Below are 25,242 nucleotides of genomic sequence, written 5' to 3'. Positions count from 1 at the left end.
CATGTGGCCGCGACGCGACCAATCACAAGCCAGAACGTAATTTTAAAATCCTGAAGGACCTAAAATTACGTCACGGCTTGCTGTGATTGGTCGCGTCGCGGCCACATGGGCGGCACGCGACCAATCACAAGCCGGGACTTCACGTAAGGAAGGAAAAGCGCGAATTTTAAGCAAACAACGCTGCCGGTTCCCTCGGTGAAGTCCAGGCTGCGTCGGAGAGGTGAGTATAGCAATATTTTTTATTTTAATTCTTTATTTTACACATTAATATGGTTCCCAGGGCCTGAAGGAGAGTTTCCTCTCCTTCAGACCCTGGGAAAGAAGCAATTTCTATGGGGCCGCGGCCGGCGTGTCACTGAAAATGACTACGCGTGTCAGCACTGACACGCGTGTCATAGGTTCGCCATCACTGCCCTAGATAGTAAAATTCCCCCTAGCAAATATTAATGCCCTGTGCTAGTGCCCTCTACATTTGTCCCTAAAAAGTAATAATACCCCATATGCAACTTTGATGGTGACAATACTGTGTGCCCCTATAATAATAATGCTTAAGTGCCCACTTAGCATTTAATAATGTCCGGAGTCCCCCCATGTACGGTAATAATGGCCCCAGCATCAGTGATGTCAGCAGGCGGTCATGTGATGACTCTTTCGGCTTCTCTCAATCCTCTTCTATTGAGAGAAACCAAACCTTTCTAGTGAACACATGCACATAGCAAACATGGGGTCAATGACCGCCTGACAACGCCAGTGATATTGGGGGCTCATACAGCAGCCGCTCCCTACCATGAATTGGCACATAGTGACTGCAGTCCTTTATTCCAAGCCTTTATTAACTTTATAATAATAAATTGCTTATTATTAAAGCACCACTCCAGCAGGGTTTTTTTTCTCACAGCTGGAGTGGTGCTTTAAGTGCAATTCTTGTGCCCCAGTCATATACTCATCCTCCAGCGTATTCACCGTTTTTTGGCACTGCTCCAGTCCCACTGCTTAACTTTGTGTGCAGCTTCTGACGGTCCAGAAGTTCTCAATGTAAGTATATGAAAGACAGAAAGAGGCGAGAACAAGGCCAGAAAGAGGCTCTCATAGACTCGCATTGATTAGAGGCCTCTGCACCACTCCATGAAACACTGGAGTACTGGACCGGTCACAAACTGCAGAAGATGGAGCCGAGTGGAGGTAAAAACAGATGAAAATGCCAGAAGGTGAGCATCATACAGTCGGTAGAGGTCTTGGATTTTACGGCGCCACTCCAGCGGTGAAATAAAAAAAAAAATGCTGGAGTGCTGCTTTAAAGTGAATGTCACCTCCGGGACGTATATGACCTCTTAATATGGGCATACAGGTAATAGAAATGTTACACTGGTCCTACCTGTATGCCTCATATTAATGGTGTTGTTGCTGAGAAATGTGTTATTCTTATACTAATAATTTTGTTCCAGGGTGTGTGGTGCTTGTAAGAAATATGTCTCCTGTCCTCATTATAATACTACCCCCTCCCATGCACGTCAGTTATGGTGCCGGAATCCCGCACCGTGCGAGTCGCCACAATCTGTACCTCTTCCTTCCTTCTATGGTTCTAAGGACTTCATTCAGGGTTCTCTGTGCAGGCGAGTCACTGTGACCTCTGGCATGTGCGCCGATAATATGCTCTCCCCACTTACTCCCTGCGCAGTCATTGCTAGGAACCATGTGTACATGGTGGTGACTGTGCAGGGAGGAAGTGGGGAGACCACCTTATCAGCGCGCACAGCGGAGGTCGCTTGTGCCTGTGCAGAAGATCCCTGAATGCAGCGCCTGCAGAAGATCCCTGAATGCAGCGCCCCCAGAAGGGAGGATGAGATATATGTATTTTTGAGGGAGTGCAGGATTCCGGGGCCATATCTAACGTGCATGGGAAGATGGGGGTAGTATAATAATGAAGACAGGAGGCACGAATTTCTTCCAGTGACTGCATGCTCGGAGCCTGAAAGAAATCATTAACATAAAGACAGAATATAGCATTTCTCAGCATTAAAACCATTAATGTGAGGCATACAGGTAGGACTAGTGTAACATTTCCATTGCCTGAATGCCCATATTAATAGGTCATACACGTCCAGGGGGTGACAGATTACCTTTCAATGTGATGCAGCTCCTGGTTACTATAGGGGGGCTTGTTATACTAATACTCGTAACAGGTCTAGCTGTTAAGTATCAAAAGCTCCCCATCTCCAGCCCCCCAAACAGCAACTATTACATGTAATAGATTGCATATAATCTACTAACCTAACAGTATAATAATCAGCGCCCTGTCGCCCCTCCCCCATTTCAGCCCTCACAATACCCTCATCCTCTCACATTCAGCCTCCAGTGCCCTGTTGCCCTTCACCCACCTCAGCCCTCACAATACCCTCATCCTCTCCATTCACCCCCAGTGACCATGACATGCCACTTACCAAGTCTGCAGGCAGTGAGGGAGGACCAGGAAGTGTCCGAGAGAAATACATGGTGGGCACTAGGACCCAGTGTGCGTGAGACAATCCCATCATGCACCAAATTGCAACCCGGAAGAAGCTCCTCCGGTCAGTAAAGCCTGCACCCTACAGTGCAGGAGGGAGACTGTGCTAACAGCTGCAGAATGTCCGTCAGGCAGGGGAGCCAGCATTTCCCTGCTCTCCTCCTGTGCTGTGCTCTGCCTCATCAAAAAACGGCAATGACTTTCGGTGGGACCCTTTATGTGACGGGGCCTGGGGCGATGGCCCCCTCTGCTCCCTCCAGTAGCTACGCTACTGTGCAGTACTCAAGGTTCCGAAGAGCACAGTGGCCTCCATAATCCTTAAATATGACCACCAGAAGTCTTCCTAGACCTGGCCAGTCTGCCAAACTGAGCAATAATGGGAGAAGTGTCTTCGTGAGATAAGTAAAGTAGAACCCCACGATCACTGTGGCTGAGCTCCAGAGATGGAGAATGGAGAAAGTTCCACAAGGTCAATTATCACTGCTGCCCTCCACCAGTCGGGCCTTTATGGCAGAATGGCCTGACGGAAGCCTTTCCTCAGTACAAGGCTGAGCTCCAGAGATGGAGAATGGAGAAAGTTCCACAAGGTCAATTATCACTGCTGCCCTCCACCAGTCGGGCCTTTATGGCAGAATGGCCTGACGGAAGCCTTTCCTCAGTACAAGACATATGAAAGCCCGCATAGAGTTCGCTAAAAAACACATGAAAGACTCCCAGACTATGAGAAATAAGATTCTCTGGTCTGATGAGACGAAGATAGACCTTTTTGTTGATAATTCTAAGCGATATGTGTGAAGAAAACCAGGCACTGCTCATCACCTGCCCAATACAATCCCAACAGTGAAACATGGTAATGACAGCATCATGCTATGGGGATGTTTGTCAGCTGCATGGACAGGATGACTGGTTGTCATTGAAGGAAACATGAATGCTGCCAAGTACAGAGAGATCCTGGATGAAAACCTCTTCCAGAGTGCTCTGGACCTCAGACTTGGCTGAAGTTTCACCTTCCAACAAGACAATGACCCAAAACACACAGCTAAAATAACAAAGGAGTGGCTTCAGAACAACTCTGTGACCATTCTTGACTGGCCCAGACAGAGCCCTGACCTAAACCCAATTGAGCATCTCTGGAGAGACCTGAAAATGGCTGTCCACCAACGTTCACCATCCAACCTGACAGAACTGGAGAGGATCTACAAGGAAGAATGGCAGAGGATCCCCAAATCCAGGTGTGAAAAACTTGTTGCATCATTCCCAAGAAGACTCATGGCTGTACTAGCTCCAAAGGTGCTTCTCCTCAATACTGAGCAAAGGGTCTGAATACTTATGACCCATGTGAGATTTCAGTGTACAACTGTACAAGAAAAATCTCCTCCGCAGGGGAGACATAAATTTTAATAGTAATGAACAAAGAATAAAAAGAAACAAATTTTTAACATAGGGGAGACAAGACAAATATAAGGGTGGGGTAGTACAAAAGGAAGGCAAATAAGTAATCCACAGTGAGCTTTACCTTAACATAATTAATCCCACACGTCCGCAATGTCAACAAAATAAATTATTGGTGTGAGGTCATACATGAGGTATAATGCTAAGGCTACATTCACATTTGCGTTGTGCGCCGCAGCGTCGGCGACGCAACGCACAACGCAAACAAAAACGCAACAAAACGCACGCTAAAACGCTGCGTTTTGCGACACATGCGTCCTTTTTTGCCGAAAGTTGGACGCAAAAAAAAATGCAACTTGCTGCGTTTTCTGCGCCCAACGCTTGCGGCCAAAAAAACGCATGCGTCGCAAAACGCAGCACAACGCATGTCCATGCGCCCCCATGTTAAATATAGGGGCGCATGACGCATGCGGCGACGCTGCGGCGCCCGACGCTGCGGCGCCGAACGCTAATGTGAACGTTACCTAAGAAAGACAATGATATCTGCTCTGTCAGGAACATATGATCCAGACCCCCGTATACTGCCCTCAATCCACCCTTGAAAACCCCCACGTCACATCCCATCAGGGGGACAAATGCAGGGCCTGGTTTAGTTGCGCATTAGGGTCCATATCCATCCATGGGTTCCATATCTGAAAGGAGTCGTCCCACATATTGGCTCTAGTAGCTTCGATACGTTCGTACAGCATGATGGCATTCATCCTCTCTCTTGCTAAAAATATAGAAAGTGAAGGGGATCTCCATTCAGATTTTCTTTATTAATAAATTTGCTAAAATTTCTACATTTGTTTTTTTGTCAAGATGGGGTCCAGATTGTACATTAACCCCTTCATGACCCAGCCTATTTTGGCCTTAATGACCTGGCAGTTTTTTGCAATTCTGACCAGTGTCCCTTTATGAGGTAATAACTCAGGAACGCTTCAACGGATCCTAGCGATTCTGAGATTGTTTTTTCGTGACATATTGGGCTTCATGTTAGTGGTAAATTTAGGTCGATAATTTCTAAATTTATTTGTGAAAAAAACGAAAATTTGGCGAAAAATTTGAAAATTTTGCAATTTTCACATTTTGAATTTTTATTCTGTTAAACCAGAGAGTTATGTGACACAAAATAGTTAATAAATAACATTTCCCACATGTCTACTTTACATCAGCACAATTTTGGAAACAAATTTTTTTTTTGCTAGGAAGTTATAAGGGTTAAAATTTGACCAGTGATTTCTAATTTTTACAACAAAATTTACAAAACCATTTTTTTTAGGGACCACCTCACATTTGAAGTCAGTTTGAGGGTTCTATATGGCTGAAAATACCCAAAAGTGACACCATTCTAAAAACTGCACCCCTCAAGGTGCTCAAAACCACATTCAAGAAGTTCATTAACCCTTCAGGTGTTTCACAGCAGCAGAAGCAACATGGAGGGGAAAAATTAACATTTAACTTTTTAGTCACAAAAATGATCTTTTCACAACAATTTTTTTATTTTCCCAAGGGTAAAAGGAGAAACTGGACCACGAATGTTGTTGTCCAATTTGTCCTGAGTACGCTGATACCTCATATGTGGGGGTAAACCACTGTTTGGGCGCATGGCAGGGCTCGGAAGGGAAGGAGCGCCATTTGACTTTTTGAATGAAAAATTGGCTCCAATCTTTAGCGGACACCATGTCGCGTTTGGAGAGCCCCCGTGTGCCTAAACATTGGAGCTCCCCCACAAGTGACCCCATTTTGGAAACTAGACCCCCCAAGGAACTTATCTAGATGCATAGTGAGCACTTTAAACCCTCAGGTGCTTCACAAATTGATCCGTAAAAATGAAAAAGTACTTTTTTTTCACACAAAATTTCTTTTAGCCTCAATTGTTTCATTTCCACATGGGCAACAGGATAAAATGGATCCTAAAATGTGTTGGGCAATTTCTCCTGAGTACGCCGATACCTCATATGTGAGGGTAAACCACTGTTTGGGTGCACGGCAAGGCTTGGAAGGGAAGGCGCGCCATTTGACTTTTTGAATGGAAAATTAGCTCCAATCGTTAGTGGACACCATGTCGCGTTTGAAGAGCCCCTGTGTGCCTAAACATTGGAGCTCCCCTACAAGTGACCCCATTTTGGAAACTAGACCCTCAAAGGAACTAATCTAGATGCATAGTGAGCACTTAAAACCCCCAGGTGCTTCACAGAAGTTTATAACGCAGAGCCATGAAAATAAAAAAAATTTTTTCTTTCCTCAAAAATGATTTTTAGCCCGGAGTTTTTTATTTTCCCAAGGATAATAGGAGAAATTGGACCCCAAATGTTGTTGTCCAGTTTGTCCTGAGTACGATGATACTCCATATGTGGGGGTAAACCACTGTTTGGGCGCACGGCAGGGCTCGGAAGGGAAGGCACGCCATTTGGCTTTTTGAATGGAAAATTAGCTTCAATCATTAGCGGACACCATGTCGCGTTTGGAGAGCCCCTGTGTGCCTAAACATTGGAGCTCCCGCACAAATGACCTCCCAAGGAACTAATCTAGATGTGTGGTGAGCACTTTGAACCCCCAAGTGCTTCACAGAAGTTTATAACGCAGAGCCATGAAAATAAAAAATTATTTTTCTTTCCTCAAAAATGATTTTTTAACCCACAATTTTTTATTTTCCCAAGGGTAACAGGAGAAATTGGACCCCAAAAGTTGTTGTCCAGTTTCTCCTGAGTACGCTGATACCCCATATGTGGGGGTAAACCACTGTTTTGGCACACGTTGGGGATCGGAAGGGAAGTAGTGACGTTTTGAAATGCAGACTGTAATGGAATGCTCTGCGGGCGTCACGTTGCGTTTGCAGAGCCCCTGATGTGCCTAAACAGTAGGAACTCCCCACAAGTGACCCCACTTTGGAAACTAGACCCCCAAGGGAACTTATCTAGATGTGTGGTGAGCACTTTGAACCCCCAAGTGCTTCACAGAAGTTTACAACGCAGAGCCGTGAAAATAAAAAATCATTTTTCTGTCCTCAAAAAAGATGTTTTAGCAAGCAATTTTTTTTTCACAAGGGTAGCAGGAGAAATTGGACCCCAATATTTGTTGCCCAGTTTGTTGTGAGTATGCTGGTACCCCATATGTGGGGGTAAACCACTGTTTGGGCGCACGTCAGGGCTTGGAAGGGAAGTAGTGACATTTGAAATGCAGACTTTGATGGAATGGTCTGCGGGCGTCACGTTGCATTTGCAGAGCCCCTGATGTGCCTAAACAGTAGAAACACCCCACAAGTGACCCCATTTTGGAAACTAGACCCCAAAAGGATCTTATCTAGATGTGTGGTGAGCACTTTCAACCCCCAAGTGCTTCACATAAGTTTATAACGTAGAGCCGTGAAAATAAAAAATAATTGTTCTTTCCTCAAAAATTATGTTTTAGCAAGTAATTTTTTATTTTTGCAAGGGTAACAGGAGAAATTGGACCCCAATAGTTGTAGCCCAGTTTGTCCTGAGTACGCTGGTATCCCATATGTGGGGGTAAACCACTGTTTGGGCGCACGTCGGGGCTTGGAAGGGAGGGCGCACCATTTGACTTTTTGAACGCAAGATTGGCTGGAATCAATGGTGGCGCCATGTTGCGTTTGGAGACCCCTGATGTGCCTAAACAGTGGAAACCCCTCAATTCTAACTTCAACACTAACCCCAACACACCCCTAACCCTAATCCCAACTGTAGCCATAACCCTAATCACAACCCTAACCCCAACACACCCCTAACCACAACCCTAACCCCAACACACCCGTAACCCTAAATCCAACCCTACCCACAACTGTAACCCCAACACAACCCTAACCCTATCCTTAACCCTAACCACAAGCCTAATCTTAACCCTATTTCCAACCCTAGCCCTAATTCCAACCCTAAGGGTACCGTCTCACATAACGATTTACCAACGATCACGACCAGCGATACGACCTGGCCGTGATCGTTGGAAAGTCGTTGTATGGTCGCTGGGGAGCTGTCACACAGACCGCTCTCCAGGGACCAACGATGCCAAGGTCCCGGGTAACCAGGGTAAACATCGGGTTACTAAGCGCAGGGCCGCGCTTAGTAACCCGATGTTTACCGTGGTTACCAGCGTAAAAGTAAAAAAAAAACGTACATACTCACATTTCGGTGTCCTTCAGGTCCCTTGCCGTCTGCTTCCCGCTCTGACTGAGTGCCGCCGTACAGTGAGAGCAGAGCGCAGCGGTGACGTCACGGCTGTGCTGTGCTCTCACTTTCCGGCCGGCAGACAGTCAGAGCGGGAAGCAGACGGCAAGGGACCTGAAGGACACCGAAATGTGAGTGTACGTTTTTTTTTTTTTTTTACTTTTACGCTGGTAACCACGGTAAACATCAGGTTACTAAGCACGGCCCTGCGCTTAGTAACCCGATGTTTACCCTGGTTACAAGCGAACGCATCGCTGGATCGCTGTCACAACGATCCAGCGATGACAGCGGGAGATCCAGCGATGAAAGAAAGTTCCAAACGATCTGCTACGACGTACGATTCTCAGCAGGGACCCTGATCGCTGCTGCGTGTCAGACACAGCGATATCGTATGGATATCACTGGAACGTCACGGATCGTACCGTCGTAGCGATCAAAGTGCCACTGTGAGACGGTACCCTAACTCTAATTCCAACCCTAACCCTAAGGCTATGTGCCCACTTTGCGGATTCGTGTGAGATTTTTCCGCACCATTTTTGAAAAATCCGCAGGTAAAAGGCACTGCGTTTTACCTACGGATTTACAGCGGATTTCCAGTGTTTTTTTCACCTGCGGATTCCTATTGAGGAACAGGTGTAAAACGCTGCGGAATCCGCACAAAATTGACATGCTGCGGAAAATACAACACAGCGTTTCTGCACGGTATTTTCCGCACCATGGGCACAGCGGATTTGGTTTTCCATAGGTGTACATGGTACTGTAAACCTGATGGAAAACTGCTACGAATTCGCAGCGGCCAATCCGCTGCGGATCCGCGGCCAATCCGCTGCGGATCCGCGGCAATCCGCTGCGGATTCGCAGCCAAATCCGCACTGTGTGCACATGCCCAAACCCTACCCCTACCCCTAACCCTACCCCTAATTCTAAACCTAATTCTAACCCTAGTTCTAACCCTAACCCTAGTAGAAAAAATATATATATATATATTTTATTTATTTTTATTATTGTCCCTATGGGGGTGATAAAGGGGGGTCATTTACTATTTTTTTTATTTTGATCACTGTGATAGGCTATATCGCAGTGATCAAAATACATCTGAAACGAATCTGCCAGCCGGCAGATTCGGCGGGCGCAGTGCGCATGCGTCCGCCATTTTGGAAGATGGCGGCGCCCATGGAGAAGCCGGACGGACACCGGGAGGCCCGGTAAGTATGAAAGGGGGGTGATCGGATCACGGGGGGGGGGGGGACCGGAGCACAGGGAGGGGGGACCGGAGCACGGGGGGAGCGGACAGGAGGACGGAGGAGCGGACAGGACGACTTAGGGGGGCGGACCACGTAACGGAGCACTGGGGAGGAGATCGGTGGGTGTGGGGGGGGACAGATTAGGTTTTCCAGCCATGGCCGATGATATTGCAGCATCGGCCATGGCTGGATTGTAATATTTCACCGTTTTTTTGGGTGAAATATTACAAATCGCTCTGATTGGCAGTTTCACTTTCAACAGCCAATCAGAGCGATCGTAGCCACGAGGGGGTGAAGCCACCCCCCCTGGGCTGAAGCACCACTCCCCCTGTTCCTGGAGATCGGGTGAAATTGGAGTTAACCCTTTCACCCGATCTGCAGGAGCGCGATTCCTCCATGACGCATACGCTGCGTCACAGGTCGGATTGGCACCGACTTTCATGACGCAGCGTATGCGTCAAAGGTCGGGAAGGGGTTAATGAGAGAAAAAATTAACTTTTCTGAACTTACCAAATGGCTGCAATGAAACGGTGAAAAATGTAAAGGGGTCTGAATGTTTTCTGTACCCACTGTATATTACACACACATGTTCAGATATATGCGCATACATAAATACACACACCTACAGCCTTTATTTCGTCTGTATTACATCCAAATGTGTGTGATATAAATATATACGTGTGTATAAAATTGTGATATATATGTATGTGTGTATGTACACACAAGTGTTGGCCCCCTTGATATTGTTCCAGAATATGAATTATTTCCCCCCGAAGTGTGTTGTCGCACTTTAAATGGTGCCAGAGAATTATTGCAATTACACTCATTTTGTTATACACATGTTTATTTCCATTGTGTGTATTGGAGCAACACAAAAAACTGAGGGAAAGAAAAGGCAATTTAGACAAAATTTCCAAGAAAAATGGTCCGGACAACATTGTAGGTGAACAACTTTGTTTCAAGCATGTGATGCTCGTTCAGTCATTTGTGGCAAGTGACAGGTGTGGGCAAGTTTGTTTCAAGCCCGTGATACTCGTTCAGGTGGCAGGTGTGGGCATTGAGCCCACAACCCCATGTCTGTGCCCATCACTAAGATTCAAAATAGAGGTGTGTGCCGTGGGGGAGACCACTTCATGTAACTACCATGATCTCGGCACGTCCACCTAACATCACGTAGCACATATATGACACTACCTCGATCTCAGCACGTCCACCTAACATCGTGTAGCTTCATATATGACATGACACCTCCATCTCCACCTAACAAGGTGCAGCTTCAGATATGCCATGACACTCCATGATCCCTGGTTCCACCGCACACAGTTATACTGTATATACATACCTCCTCTCTATTTATATGCCGCTCATGGCACAGACTCTTACCTTATGGAGACTTAAAAAAAAAAAAAAAATCAACAGTGACCTGCTGAGAAAATGACCCTCCCCTGCTGAGAAAATGACCCTCCCCTGCTGAGAAAATGACCGCCCCTGCTGAGAAAATGACCGCCCCTGCTGAGAAAATGACCGCCCCTGCTGAGAAAATGACCGCCCCTGCTGAATATTTAGGAGAAATTCGTTGAGAAGTCGGTTGTTTTTCCCATGAGCTCATTTGCATATATTCATGAACAAGCGCTGTGATTGGCTGGCTGTAGAATGCTGCATCTCCAGCCATCTCAGAGAAGGGAACGCCACTTAGTGATGGGCACAGACATGGGGTTGTGGGCTCAATGCCCACACCTGTCACCTGAACGAGTATCACGTGCTTGAAACAAACTTGTTTATCCACAATTTTGGAAAGTGCCACACAATGGTAAGAAATATATGTAGAACAAAACAAGTGTAACTGCAACCATTTTATGGGAGAAATATTTCATTTCCTGGAACAATTTAAAGTGCGCCAACAGGTTCGGTCATGCCTGTGTATATACACATATCTATAATATAGCCGGAGACGTGTCCTTCTGTCAGAAGCCTCCGGCGCCACAGTCAGAGCATGCGCATACCGCACTATGACGCTATTTTATTGGAGAGGAGGGGCGGCGCTGTCTGATGTGATCGGGGCCATCTCCATTATATTGACTGTGGCAGCGGCTTCACCGGTGGGGATGAGGACACCGGGGTCTGCTGCGCTGCTGGTGAGGCACCAGGACTGTGGGCACTGCACCTCCCAGCCGCCAGTCACCTTTCAGACCAGACAGGACAAGCTCCAAGAAGGAGAGTGTATGTGGTGTGCGAATTCCTATAGTGTCTTCAATAAATGGCTCCGGAGATCGCGGTATGCGCACACACTGACTCTGGCCCCATTATATGGCAGTAAAGTACTGCAAAACTAAAGGGAACCTGTCACCAGAAATAACGTCCTAAACCTGCAGATATGCGGTTAGTCTGCAGGTTAATAGCACTATTATGCTGCCCGGTGCCTGTACTGACAGCAGGCCTCAATGTAGAGCTAGTGCCAGTCAGGGCCGGGGGCCGCTCTGTATATTCAGAGCAGTGACAGAAGCTGCGGCACCCCCGCCTCCATGACTCAAACCGAATGCTGACGGGGTGAATAAAGTTAATTCAATGGTGCAATTTATTTGACAGTTGAATAAAATGGCGCATCAGTCAGCGCATGCCGTGTCTATGCCCGGCACGTGCGCACTGTTGACAATGTATTTGCTTCACGAAAATGGAAGAGTCTTTATCTCTCTCCTCAACCTCCACCAGTGAAGCAGCTGCTGCTCCATCCGACGTCCTGGCAGAAGGATAAATCTCTGGTTATATTATAGATATATACAGCTCTGGTAAAAATTAAGAGACCACTACAAAATGTTCAGTTTGTCTGATTTTCTCTTTATAGGTATATTTTTGAGTAAATGTAAATGGTTCTTTTATCCTGTAAACTACTGACAACATGTCTCCGAAGTTCCAAGCAATACATTTTGTATTTTCTGAAAAGGAGAAATGGTTAAAATAATATAAAATGCAGTGTGTCTGTGTGTATTAGGGTGCCAATGAAAAATGAACTTTGCAAATTGGTAAGTCTTAACCCTCAAATTTGTTCCTTTTGGCATAAGGATTCACCCTGTAAAATATGTTAACATTAAATTTAGATTTACCACTTGCTCAAGGCATGTGAATTATTCCATGTTTCTCATTTTCCACAATATTGTACACACAATAACCACTCAGTTTGTCATCATATCTTTAACTGGATATACAATTTATAGTTCAAAAACCATAGAATGGCAGTAAGCATTCTATTACAGTAAAATATTCATTACACAATTATGTACATTGTACATGTATCAGTACTTGGCAGCAGTCAGTTCAGTTTTTCGCGTAAATATAATTAATCTGATCGGTAAACGGCATAACATACCATACATAACGCGGGATATGCATGAAGATGAATACTAATCAAACATTTAAAACTGCAATATGATATGCCATTGAGCAACCAGTAAATAACTAATCTTCAAAAAAGAAAATAATGAAATATCTATGACCAAAAAGGAACAAAATTAGGAGGGAAGACCTTCAAAAAACTTGCTAATTAATTTTTACCATGCATTTCCTTGTCACCTTAATGTGTATGTATACATATACTGTATGTATACGTATATATATATATATATATATATATATATATATATACATACATACATACATACATACATACATACATACACACACACACACACACACACACACACACACACACACACACACACACACACACACACACACACACTTATTTATATATATATACCGTATTTTCTGGTGTATAAGACGACTGGGCGTATAAGACGACCCCCAACTTTTCCATATAAAATATGGAATTTGGGATATGCCCGCTGTATAAGACTAGGGTCATCTTATACGCCCAGTCATCTTATACAGCGTGTGGTTCCCAGGGTCTGAAGGAGAGGAGAGACTCCTTCAGGCCCTGGGATCCATATTCATGTTAAAAATAAAGAATAAAAATAAAAAATATGTATATACTCACCCTTCCGAGAAGCCTGGCTCTCACCGGTGTAAGCGTCTGCCTCCGTTCCTAAGAATTGCAGCATGAAGGACCCTCGATGATGTCACGGTCAGGTGACTGGCCTGTGATTGGTCCGTGACCGCTCATGTGACCAGTCACCTGACCGTGACGTCATCGAAGGTCCTTCACGCTCTGCAATTCTTAGGAACGGTTCCACCGCACACAGTTATACTGTATATACATACCTCCTCTCTATTTATATGCCGCTCATGGCACAGACTCTTACCTTATGGAGACTAAAAAAAAAAAAATCCAAAAGTGACCTGCTGAGAAAATGACCCTCCCCTGCTGAGAAAATGACCCTCCCCTGCTGAGAAAATGACCGCCCCTGCTGAGAAAATGACCGCCCCTACTGAATATTTAGGAGAAATTCGTTGAGAAGTCGGTTGTTTTTCGCACAATCTCATTTGCATATATTCATGAACAAGCGCTGTGATTGGCTGGCTGTAGAATGTTGCAACTCCAGCCATCTCAGAGAAGGGAACGCCATTGTGACAGTACAGGTTAGCTGAACGAGGGACATGGCTTCACATATTAAGGAAATAGGGCCCAACTCAGGGCTGTATTGCCACTAGGCACCAGAGGGTGGGTGTCTATGGCGGAAGGATTTTATTCAGATTGTTCTATCTATCCATCCTTCCCATACATAATATACACTGCTCAAAGTTGTTCATTACATAGTGGAATGTAATAAACAACTTAATAAAACCTAAAAAAAAATTATCAACGTAAATCACAACTAATACCCCATGGAGGTCTGGAGTTGGAGTGATATTCAAAATCAAAGTGGAAAATGAAGTTACAGGCTGATCCAACTTCAGTGGAAATGCCTCAAGACAAGAAAATGATGCTCAGTGTGTGTGGCCTCCACGTGCCTGTATGACCTCCCTACAACGCCTGGGCATGCTCCTGATGAGGCGGCGTATGGTCTCCTGAGGGATCTCCCAGACCTGGACTAAAGCATCCGCCAACTCCTGGACAGTCTGTGGTGCAAAGTGATGTTGGTGGATGGTGCGAGACGTGTTCAATCGGAGTGAGGTCTCTGGAACGGGCAGGCCGGTCCGTAGCTTCAATGCCTTCATCTTGCAGGAACTGCTAACACACTCCAGCCACATGAGGTCTGGCATTGTCCTGCATTAGGAGGAACCCAGAGACAACCGCATCAGCATATGGTCTCACAAGGGGTCTGAGGATCTCATCTCTGTACCTAATGACAGTCAGATTACCTCTGGCGAGCACACGGAGGGCTGTGCGGCCCTTCAAAGAAATGCCACCCCACACCATTACTGACCCACTGCCAAACCGGTCATGCTGTAGAACGTTGCAGGCTTCAGATCGCTCTCCACGGCATCTCCAGACTGTCATGTCTGTCACATGTGCTCAGTGTGAACCTGCTTTCATCTGAGAAGAGCACAGGGCGCCAGTGGCGAATTTGCCAATCCTGGTGTTCTGTTGAAAATGCCAAGTGTCCTGCACAACCCCCATCTGTGGATGTCGGACACTCAGACCATCCTCATGGAGTCAGTTTCTAACCGTTTTTGCAGACACATGCACATTTGTGGCCTGCTGGAGGTCATTTTACAGGGCTCTGGCAGCGCTTCTCCTGTTCCTCCTTGCACAAAGGCTGAGGTTGTTGCCCTCCTACAGCCCCCTCAACGTCTCCTGGTGTACTGGCCTATCTCCTGGTAGCGCCTCCAGCCTCTGGACACTACTCTGACAGACACAGCAAACCTTCTTGCCACAGCTCGCATTGATGTGCCATCCTGGAGGAGCTGCACTACCTGAGCCACTTGTGTGGGTTGTAGAGTCCGTCTCATGCTACCACGGGTGTGAAAGCACAACCAACATTGAAATGTGACCAAAACATCAGCCAGAAGCATTGGTACTGAGATGTGGTCTGTGGTCCCCACCTGCAGAACCACTCCTTTATTGATAATTGCCAATAATTTCCATCTGTTGTCTATTCCATTTGCACAGCAGCATGTGAAATTGATTGTCAAACAGTGTTGCTTCCTAAGTGGACAGTTTGATTTCACAGAAGTTTGATTTACTTTATTTTTTGGAGCAGTGTGTATGTATATGTGTGTGTATATTAATATTATATATGCTACTGAACCCGTTCTACACCCGGGTGGTGTGCATTTTTATTCAAGAAATGTACTACATCATCAACATAGCGCGCACGCCCCGGCCATCGCCATTATCCCTATGTCCGCCTGGTGCTCACTGCTATGTTCACTTTGTAGTACATTACTTCAGTATAATGGCGCCGGAGTCATCGTGTACATATTGCAATTTCCGGCCCGATTTTATTGAAGTATTGTTGTACAAAATGAAAGAGAACCTGTCCCCAGAAATAACGCTGTTAACCTGCAGATAAGGGGTTATTGTGCAGGTTAATAGCGACATTATGCTGCCCGGCTCTTGCACGCATCCGAATGCAGCCAGGAAAAAATGAACCTTATTCACCCCGCCAGCATTCAATATCCGTCATGGAGGCGGGGGCGCCGCAGCTTCAGTCACTGCTCTGAGGATACAGAGCGGCCGCTGTAACACGGCCTCCGGCCCTGACTGACACTAGCTCTACATTGAGGCCTGCTGTCAGTGCAGGCACCGGGCAGCATAATAACGCGATTAACCTGCAGACTAACCGCATATCTGCAGGTTTAGGGCGTTATTTCTGGTGACCGGTTCCCTTTAAATTTGTAGAACATTACTACCATATAAAGGTGCTGTATCCATAGTCCTGGTGTCTCACCGGCAGCATAGCACACCCCGGTCTCTTAATCACCGCCGGCCGGGAGGTGCGGTATCCACAGTTACGGTGTCTCACCAGCAGCACAGCACACCCTGGTCTCCTCATCCCCGCCATAAAGCCATTGCCGTGGAGATGGCCCCGATTACAACACAAAAAAACTAGGCAAAAAAAGCAAATTCAACACAAATTAGCAGAAAAATGGTCCGGGCAACATTGTTGGCACTTTCCAAAATTGTAGGTAAACAACTTTGTTTCAAGCATGTGATGCTTGTTCAAACTCACCTCTGGCAAGTGACAGGTGTGTGCAAAATGAAAATAAAATCACACCTGAAACCAGATAAAAAGAGGAAAAGTTGACTCCGTCTATATGCATATATTTCTGGCTAAGAACAATTTTGCTACTTCGAGTTTCATTAACAATTTTGCACCCTTTGCCTTCTGTAGCGTTTGTGCTGCAGAGTCTATTGCTGGTTTCTGAATGAGTTTACTGTAATATTGGGCTCGTTCTGACGGGAGAGTTTTAATTCACACGAGGCTATAAAAAAACTCACCCAATTTTTTTTTTTTTAGCCTGAAAAAATGGGTGATTTTTCATTTATTTTGTCATTTCGATAGCATCCGTTCTTATACATCATCAGTGAATACATTTTTACCAAACCACATACATTACAATTTAAAATAAGATCCAATTTATTTGTTTATTTTTTTTTGCCCCTTTTCTTCCCTCTGTCCCCGCACCTATAGGTGAAGCTCATCCTAAATATGGGAGAGACTTGGGCATGCTGCAATTTTTTTTCCATGCAGAAATTCGGTCTGTGGAAAAATAAAACACAGTAAAAAAACTAATCTTTGAAAAACATTTACCTTAGTGCTGGGACGGACTGAAATGCCATATGAACATAATCTTACTCCTCTATGCTCCTCTCAGCTGATTTATGAGCAAACATTTCAGTTCAACTTTCATGTGGTCATAAATCAGCCGAAGGGAGCTCAGAAGGGGAGTAGCTGCAAATTCTTGAATGAGCTCACTAATGGATTCTCAGTCAACTCATTCTGCAGCCAGCATTAGAAAGCTCAACACGGTGGCTATAGGAGGCAAAATATGTAATGAAAATGTATTTTCTGCCCAAAATACATGCCTATAAGTAAAGAAAAAATGCCCCCAAAGATGTCCATATCCTTTAATACCGTAAATATGAGCAATGTGTTTACTACTAGGCAGAAGCAGGAAAAGTATGTCCGGTAGTTTCCTCTCAGGTTTCAGGATTCCCATAGGCCTTTCTTTTATTAGTAGAACAGCTCACGTTTTACTGGCTGTGTCTGATGAAACCTGTCTTGCTATTGTCTGTCTGGAAAGTTTCCCCACGATCGCTCGTCCGGAAGCAATCACAGGAAGCGTCCTGACGAAGGATGGGTAACTCCATTTCGGAGGATGTGCCTCTGACCTCTGCTGCTGTCCAGCTGCTGATGTGTCCCGTCTCGGGGTCTGATTACTTAGGAAGAAGTCGTCTTCTGCTTTTCATTTGTTTACCATCTCGCTGACATTCATTCATATTCCTATTGATGTTGGGTGAACCTGGCAATTTCTGAACCTGAATGCGGAGTGTCCCAACGAGATTTTATCCTACTGGTCTTTGCGTGTCAGGGAGCCAAGTCGCCCCCCAGAGGTGTGGGGTACATTGTCACACATGCATGCCCTTCTGAGCGGAGTGTGTATGGAGGGGTTAGGATTGGCTAACAGGTGAGCATGTAGAGGAGGGGGTCACACATGGACACCTAATGGACTTATTGTGGTCCATGAGCGGAGATTGAAGCCAGTGAACAACCATTTTTTTTTTTCAGAAGTTGTTAGTTTTAAAGCAGACCTGTCACTAGGTCCAGTTCTTGCTTTCGTTTTATTCCTTCTTACCATTTTTTTTTTTATAAACCGGCATATGGTTCCAAAGATGCATGCCTTTTTCTGTAGTTTTTTTTTTTCCTTTTCTAAGAGGGCGGTGCTCCCAGGGTAATTATGCAGAGCCACGCCCCAGAGGATCCTGTGAGCCTCATTTCCTTGGAAAAGACTGTAAACATTTGTAATACATTAAATAGGCCCATATCTCTGGAACCATATGGGGGATTTAAAAAGGAAAACACACAAAAGGTATACTCTGGTGCAATGGGAGTAAAATAAAAGCAAAGACTGGCCATTTTGGTCTGGTTACAGGTCCTCTTTAAGGGTTTTTTCCTCAAAATAGTCAGTCTATCGGTCCTGTAGACTTGGCATAGATTGGCGGCACGCATTTTCACCCGCTGCACCATTTGAAAGGAGACTCAGGACCCCAGTTTTTTGTTATTGACTTGGGACCCCCAGCAAATCAGACTATTATTAACAGTTAGGCTATGTGCACACGTTGCAGATTTGACTGTGGAATTTTCTGTGCAGATTCTGCATTTCTTGGCAGAAAGCACAGGTAAAAATCTGCTTGTTTTTTTTTTTTTTTTTGGGTATGTGCACATGTTGTAGATTTTTATGCGGATTTCTATTATGGAATGGGTTCAGAAACGCAGCAGATCTGCAAAAAGAAGTGACATGCTCCTTTTTTTTGAATCCGCTGCGTTTTCCATGCGGATTTTTCCGCACCATTAGCACAACTTTTTTATGCCATTGATTTACATTGTACAGTAAATCACTTGCGGAAAAAAATGCTGCAGATCGCAGGAAATCTGTAACGTGTGCACATAGCCTTATACGGATAAATAATTAAGGAGTGTTCCTGAACTTACAACTGAGTCAGAAGAATCAGCCAGCCCCCTTGGCCCCTTGGGGTTCTCGGTGTGGGTGAGGTCTTCGGCCATTTCTAGGTCCTCAGTAGACGTTTTTCCTGATACGAGAACTATATAATTTTTTTTTTTCTTTTTTGTTTACAGCTTGAAGAAGAATTCCGAAGAGCGTCCGACTTACGCTGAGCTTATGGCAAGTATTGATGACCGCTGATTACCTTACCCCTGTATATAGGCAATGTTCCAAATTGAATTTTTTGCGGGGCAGAAGATGAGTTGAAAAAAAAATAAATAAAAAAATTATATATATATATATATATATATATATATATATATATATATATATATATATATATATATATATATATATATATATATATATACTTGAAAAAGGATTGGAAAATCCGAAACGTCGCCACGCCATCCAGGCATTAAAGACCCACTTCTTTTGTTACTTTTTTGTGCTGTTTTCCGTTTTTTTTCTATATATATACACTCACTGGCCACTTTATTAGGTACACCTGTCCAACTTCTTGTTAACACTTAATTTCTAATCAGCCAATCACATGGCGGCAACTCAGTGCATTTAGGCATGTAGACATGGTCAAGACAATCTCCTGCAGTTCAAACCGAGCATCAGTATGGGGAAGAAAGGTGATTTGAGTGCCTTTGAACGTGGCATGGTTGTTGGTGCCAGAAGGGCTGGTCTGAGTATTTCAGAAACTGCTGATCTACTGGGATTTTCACGCACAACCATCTCTAGGGTTTACAGAGAATGGTCCGAAAAAGAAAAAAAATCCAGTGAGCGGCAGTTCTGTGGGCGGAAATGCCTTGTTGATGCCAGAGGTCAGAGGAGAATGGGCAGACTGGTTCGAGCTGATAGAAAGGCAACAGTGACTCAAATCGCCACCCGTTACAACCAAGGTAGGCCTAAGAGCATCTCTGAACGCACAGTGCGTCGAACTTTGAGGCAGATGGGCTACAGCAGCAGAAGACCACACCGGGTACCACTCCTTTCAGCTAAGAACAGGAAACTGAGGCTACAATTTGTACAAGCTCATCGAAATTGGACAGTAGAAGATTGGAAAAACGTTGCTTGGTCTGATGAGTCTCGATTTCTGCTGCGACATTCGGATGGTAGGGTCAGAATTTGGCGTAAACAACATGAAAGCATGGATCCATCCTGCCTTGTATGGAGCATCTTTGGGATGTGCAGCCGACAAATCTGCGGCAACTGTGTGATGCCATCATGTCAATATGGACCAAAATCTCTGAGGAATGCTTCCAGCACCTTGTTGAATCTATGCCACGAAGAATTGAGGCAGTTCTGAAGGCAAAAGGGGTCCAACCCGTTACTAGCATGGTGTACCTAATAAAGTGGCCGGTGAGTGTATATGTGTGTGTGTATATATATATATATATATATATATATATATATATATATATATATATATATTTATACACACCGTTTTGTGTATACAGCTCCTATGCCGATCTATATGTCTGAGTGATTATGGACTCTGCAGTCACACTCCCTGGAGTCTCTCATACCTCTTGCTAATATATATTCAGTACTCGGGCTGATTTTCTTTTGTACTGTGACATCCATGACTAAAAAATTGGCATAGGTTCTGCTGACGCAAAACGATTTGCAATATAAATGAGAAAGCTGCAGCGTTGTCCTCACACTTTCATTAATATATAGAGATAACACTTGTTACGACAACCTGTCCACTTTCTAGTCCTGCAGTATTCTAAGAGCTAACCCTCCTGGGCTATAGTTTGTTAGCAATGTGCTGTTCTTCCATTGTTCCTCCTAGAAATGTTTGACTGAACTAACAATTGGACATTACCATTCCTTTTCTCAGCTTTGTTCTTACGTTGTTGCCTGCGTAGGAACATACTGCCTTTAGAAAGGTCATGGTAACACTTAGTTGTACGTTTTAGTCATAAAGTATGCTCCGCATGTTAAGTCTGTCCAATCAGAGTCAGCAGTGTATAGCTTGTTGACTAAGGGGAGCGGTAACGTCTAATGATGAGCGAATGTGCTCTATAAGGTGTTATCTGAGCATGCTCGGGTCTGAGTGTCTTCGGCGTGCTCAAAAAATATGAGCTGCTCTGTGCTGTTCGGCTGCAACACATGGGGGGATTACCTGGCACAATGCAAACTTTACAGAGAAATGTTCTCTAACCGTTATTTCCAGGAGGAATAGCACAGGAACTTATCTTGGAAACTTTAATTTTTTTATTTATTTATTTTTTTTGCTTTTTCTGCAGCAACACCCGTTCTTTACGCTGCACGAATCTGAGAACACTGATGTGGCATCATTCGTCAAACTCATTCTGGGAGAATAAACGTCCGCGAGCGATCCTTTCCCCTTCCCTTTCTCTCCTCCTACGCACGGACTTCTCTTCCTGCAGGACGTGGGGCGGCTGAACATGGCTGCTTAAATATCCCATAGAAATGAATTACGGGACTGGGAAAACTGGACTCCATATTGTTTCTGTCGGCCTTTTTAATTGCAAAGAAACGTCTAACCCCTGGGCTGTCACAGCCGCCTCTTTGACAGTGCAGGAGTTTTACCGATGCCTCTTACCGGAATGGGAGGAAATCATATATATATTTTTAATTTTTCTCAATTTTATTTTTTTTCCCTCTACCCATTTGCTGCCGTATGGGTTTTATAGCAGTTTTCAGTTTTTTTCCTATTTTTATTTTTGGTTCTAGGTGCTACTAGATTTTTTTTTTCCTCTATTTGATTTTTTTTTTTTTTTTTTTGTTCTATTTTTTGGATTTGTCTGTTTGAGAGGAAGAAGAGTGTGTGAACTGGGTAAAATACGGTGGCAAATATTTATAGGGTTTTGCTGGTGTAAGGGTGAAAACATTATTTTTTTTTTCCTTTTTTAAATATTTTTTTAAAAAATTATTTTTCCCCCACATTTAGTGTTTTTTTTTTTTTTTTAAATGATAATTATGGAGTGGTTGTGTGTGGGGGGGAAACACTGTCCTCCTATATAATATATATATATATTATTACTTTTTTTTTAATCTGTTTCATTTTTAAGGCCAAGTAGTTAGATTTGACATAATGATGATTTTATGCTGGCCGAGACGAGATGAGTCACTTCTGGCTTCCATGGTCTCAGTAAATGGCTGGAGGTTAAAAATACACTAGAATAATGCTGTCTGAGGTTATTAATGGAGGACAGTCTCGGGGCGTAATTTAAAAAGATGAATTTCTGGATATATATGTGTATACTACAGAGGAAAATCTGTCTCGCAGAGTCATATTGGGGCAGGTTTATTTTTTTGTATTGGCATGCAATTGGTACTAAAAGCCAAATCCTTACCCTCTCTGTACAATTTAATCCTCAGGATGTATAGAACTAGTCCATGGGTTGCTGAGAGGGAGCTCTCTTGCGGACACAGGGGCTTGCAATGCATTGAGTCGGCAATAAGCAAATTAATGGAAATATCCGCCGCGCATGCGCCATATTTTTTATTTATTTTTTTTAATTCTCCTGAATGAAAGTTTCAAAAAATTGCTTGTCTGCTCAGTCATCTTTGGAACGCCCATAGAAGTGAATGAAGAGAGCCGCGCTTGCGCAGTCACCTTTCCGACGTGTAGAACTAGTTCTTGGGTTGCTGAAAGATCCCATTAAAGGGTTAAAACAATGGCAACCACTGCTTTCCCATTCTCTTGTATAAGAGTATTAAAAATTGACTGCTCAGCCAATTTTCAAACCATCGATAGAAATGAAGAATCCGCGCATGCGCAGTCAACTAGTCCACGATTCCCCAAAGGACCCTTCCAACAGTATCTTAGTAGCTATTTTTTCCTACTTGAATTATTTTTTTTTATTTCTGTGCAGCATTATACAATTACTGTATTTTTTTTCCCTGAACTCTAGCCCTTGTTCCCCACCCCCTTTTTTTTTTTTTTTACTTAAAGCGCCATACAATGCATTGCAAGGGGTCACTGAGGGTCATGGTATCCATGACAGATTAAGTAGTGTTTTCTATTACTGAAGGGCTTGATGAAATAGGTCATGATCATTCTGGCCGTGATGAAATGTATGGATCTTACAGTGGTGAATACTGCAGGGTTGTGCCATGTCAGAAATAAAAAAAAAAATAATAAAAAAAATAAACCATGTACACAATAGGAAATAATTACAGTTTTATTTCCAATCCAATGAAATGTCTTGCATATCAATTATATTTTTTAATGTCAAGCCAAGTCTGAATTTGTGTCTTTATTTGTTTGGACAGACCCTTTTTATCATAGAGAAAAAAAACACAGATTTTTCTTCACTTCTGCATCACAAGAGACAGTACAAACGAGAAATGCGCATGATCGACAGGTGTGAAATCGGGCGGCACCAGATAACGCCTTTTATTCCTGGGTTGAGACGGGCGTACTTCGTGGTCTGGATGCAGACCACAATGCCGAACAGTACAAAAAAAACCCTGCCCCCCCAACTGTTTGACTGTTTTCTCTATTTTTGCCTTAATCCTTTTTACCCTAAAAGGGCCACGTTCTGCTCAAATGTTGCAAAAATGTTCGCAAAAACTTCCAAATGTGCATAAAATCACTCCAGGATTGGAGGAATAAAGGATATTGGATCAAAAAGAAAATGTGAACTTTTTAATTAAAAAGTCCACAATTTGATGAATCGGTTGAAAATATCTGGAATCTCCAAACTCTTCCCAACAATGACTAACAAAAAACAAAAAAGCAGGCTAGCAAAATATTAGACTTTATAAGAGGCGCACGTTTAAAAGAAATATCGTATCTTATCGTATCTTTCAGATTATAATGCGCACTTTTTCCCAAAAATTTTTTGGGGAAAATGGGGATACATCTTATAATCCAAATTGTAGCTACGGTGGAGCACCCCAGATGCTGTGGAGCGGGGTTCGCTGCTGCCGGAAGCTTCTGGCGGAGGCAGGAGTCAGACGATAGCTGCTTGCCCCAGGCTGGTATGACAGGGTGTTCACTACAGGGGCTCTGCTGACATTTTGTGAATGCCCGGAGCCCCGCATGGCCATTGGAGGTGGTGCTTGCGCAAGTTGAGATCTCTGCACAGAGATCTCATCTACAAAGATCTCAATTGCACACGTGCTGCCTCTGTTGGCCATTTTCCTGGAGTCCACCGCTTTAGAAAGTATGGAAGGTGTGGGGCTCCTGACTTTCATAACATGGCGGAGCCCTTGCACCACTGAGCACCTCATTGTAACCAGCCTGGGGTCCGCAGCCATGGCCCAACTCCTGCTGCCACTGACAACCCCATCCTACCAGCCTGGAGCTCGCAGAATCTCATGCCTTTGCCAGCAGTCACCCTGCCACATGGGATCCCGCTCCACCACTGCTGCCTCCAAATAATAATAATATAATCCAAAAGCAGATTATAACACGCACCATCTTATTAAAAAAAAAAAAAAAAACATTCCCCCCGAAATTTCGGGTGCGTCTTATAGGCCGCAAAATAAGGTAAGTGCAAATGAAACATGAACATACAAACTCCTTTCAGGTGTTGTCCTAGGTGGGATTTGAACCCAACGCTGCAAAGTTAACAGTACAAACCATTGAGCCGCCGTACATTGGTGCCACCATGTAGAAATCTTCCACTGCAAAGAAAATAAACCATGAATTGCCAATTTGATACCAGCCACATGTAGGTGCTCATGAAATGTCATAAAGGTTTTTTTAATCCCTATTTGTTAGGTAAATTTCACACATCTGAGTTTGAGTCTGAATACAGACTGGTTGTGGGTCTCTTAACCGTTTGGTCAGGAGGCTGTTGAGTTCTGGTCTCGAGATCCGCGGATGAAACCGGCCTTAAGTTAGCCATACATATTAGACTCGTGCCGGCTGAGCCTGCCAATAACTCCAGGTTCAGCTGATTGTCTAATGTGTATGGGGGCGCAAGCCGCCTGATGGTCTGGAGAGATGTGGATCAGGCATGTCTGATTTCGAACTTCCAATTGCATTGTTCTCCAAGAGATAAGCGGCATTCGCATAGAGAACACAGGAGCTCTCAGCAGAACTGCCTGTGTTCTGGGGAGAGTTCTGAGATGGTTGTCAAACTTTTCAGCTGACTGGGCACCTTATGTGTATTGTCCCTTGACAATTGTTTGGAAAGTTACTCTTTGCTGGGACACCTTTCCCCCCCCAACCTCAAGTAACCGCTGAAACAATTTAATTTTCCTACAGTGCCACCACTGGAGAAATTAAGTATTAGTGTTAGATCAATGGGTCGTCTATCTTATGCACGACTGGAGAGGTCCTCCTGTGTAGCTCCTGTGAGCCATTTTGGTTATT

The 25,242-nt window shown here is 44.3% G+C and overlaps 1 protein-coding gene and 1 long non-coding RNA gene across 4 annotated transcripts in view; one reads left to right on the top strand and one right to left on the bottom strand.

Annotated features, from left to right (window-relative positions):
* LOC143766071 (uncharacterized) overlaps nt 1-11,286 on the bottom strand; it is a 34,270-nt gene extending 22,984 nt beyond the window's left edge. Inside the window, exons 1-2 of the long non-coding RNA XR_013213517.1 lie at nt 10,870-11,286; nt 10,708-10,805 (exon numbers count right to left, since the gene is read on the bottom strand). This is a non-coding gene — a long non-coding RNA (uncharacterized LOC143766071). The remainder of the gene's footprint in view (nt 1-10,707; nt 10,806-10,869) is intronic.
* Nucleotides 1-23,152, top strand: part of MAP2K6 (mitogen-activated protein kinase kinase 6) — a 106,150-nt gene extending 82,998 nt beyond the window's left edge. For all 3 annotated transcript variants that reach the window (XM_077253449.1, XM_077253448.1, XM_077253450.1), the window contains 2 exons: nt 19,064-19,109; nt 21,194-23,152. In XM_077253449.1, coding sequence (XP_077109564.1) covers nt 19,064-19,109; nt 21,194-21,271 — 124 coding nt within the window. In that variant the 3' untranslated portion in view covers nt 21,272-23,152. The remainder of the gene's footprint in view (nt 1-19,063; nt 19,110-21,193) is intronic.
* Nucleotides 23,153-25,242: the final 2,090 nt, after the last annotated feature.

This window comes from Ranitomeya variabilis, chromosome 4, assembly GCF_051348905.1.
Source record: "Ranitomeya variabilis isolate aRanVar5 chromosome 4, aRanVar5.hap1, whole genome shotgun sequence".
NCBI classification, from domain to species: Eukaryota; Metazoa; Chordata; class Amphibia; order Anura; family Dendrobatidae; genus Ranitomeya; species Ranitomeya variabilis.
The sequence above is the reverse complement of the archived record's forward strand: the minus strand, read 5'-3'. Positions and strand labels throughout refer to the sequence as shown.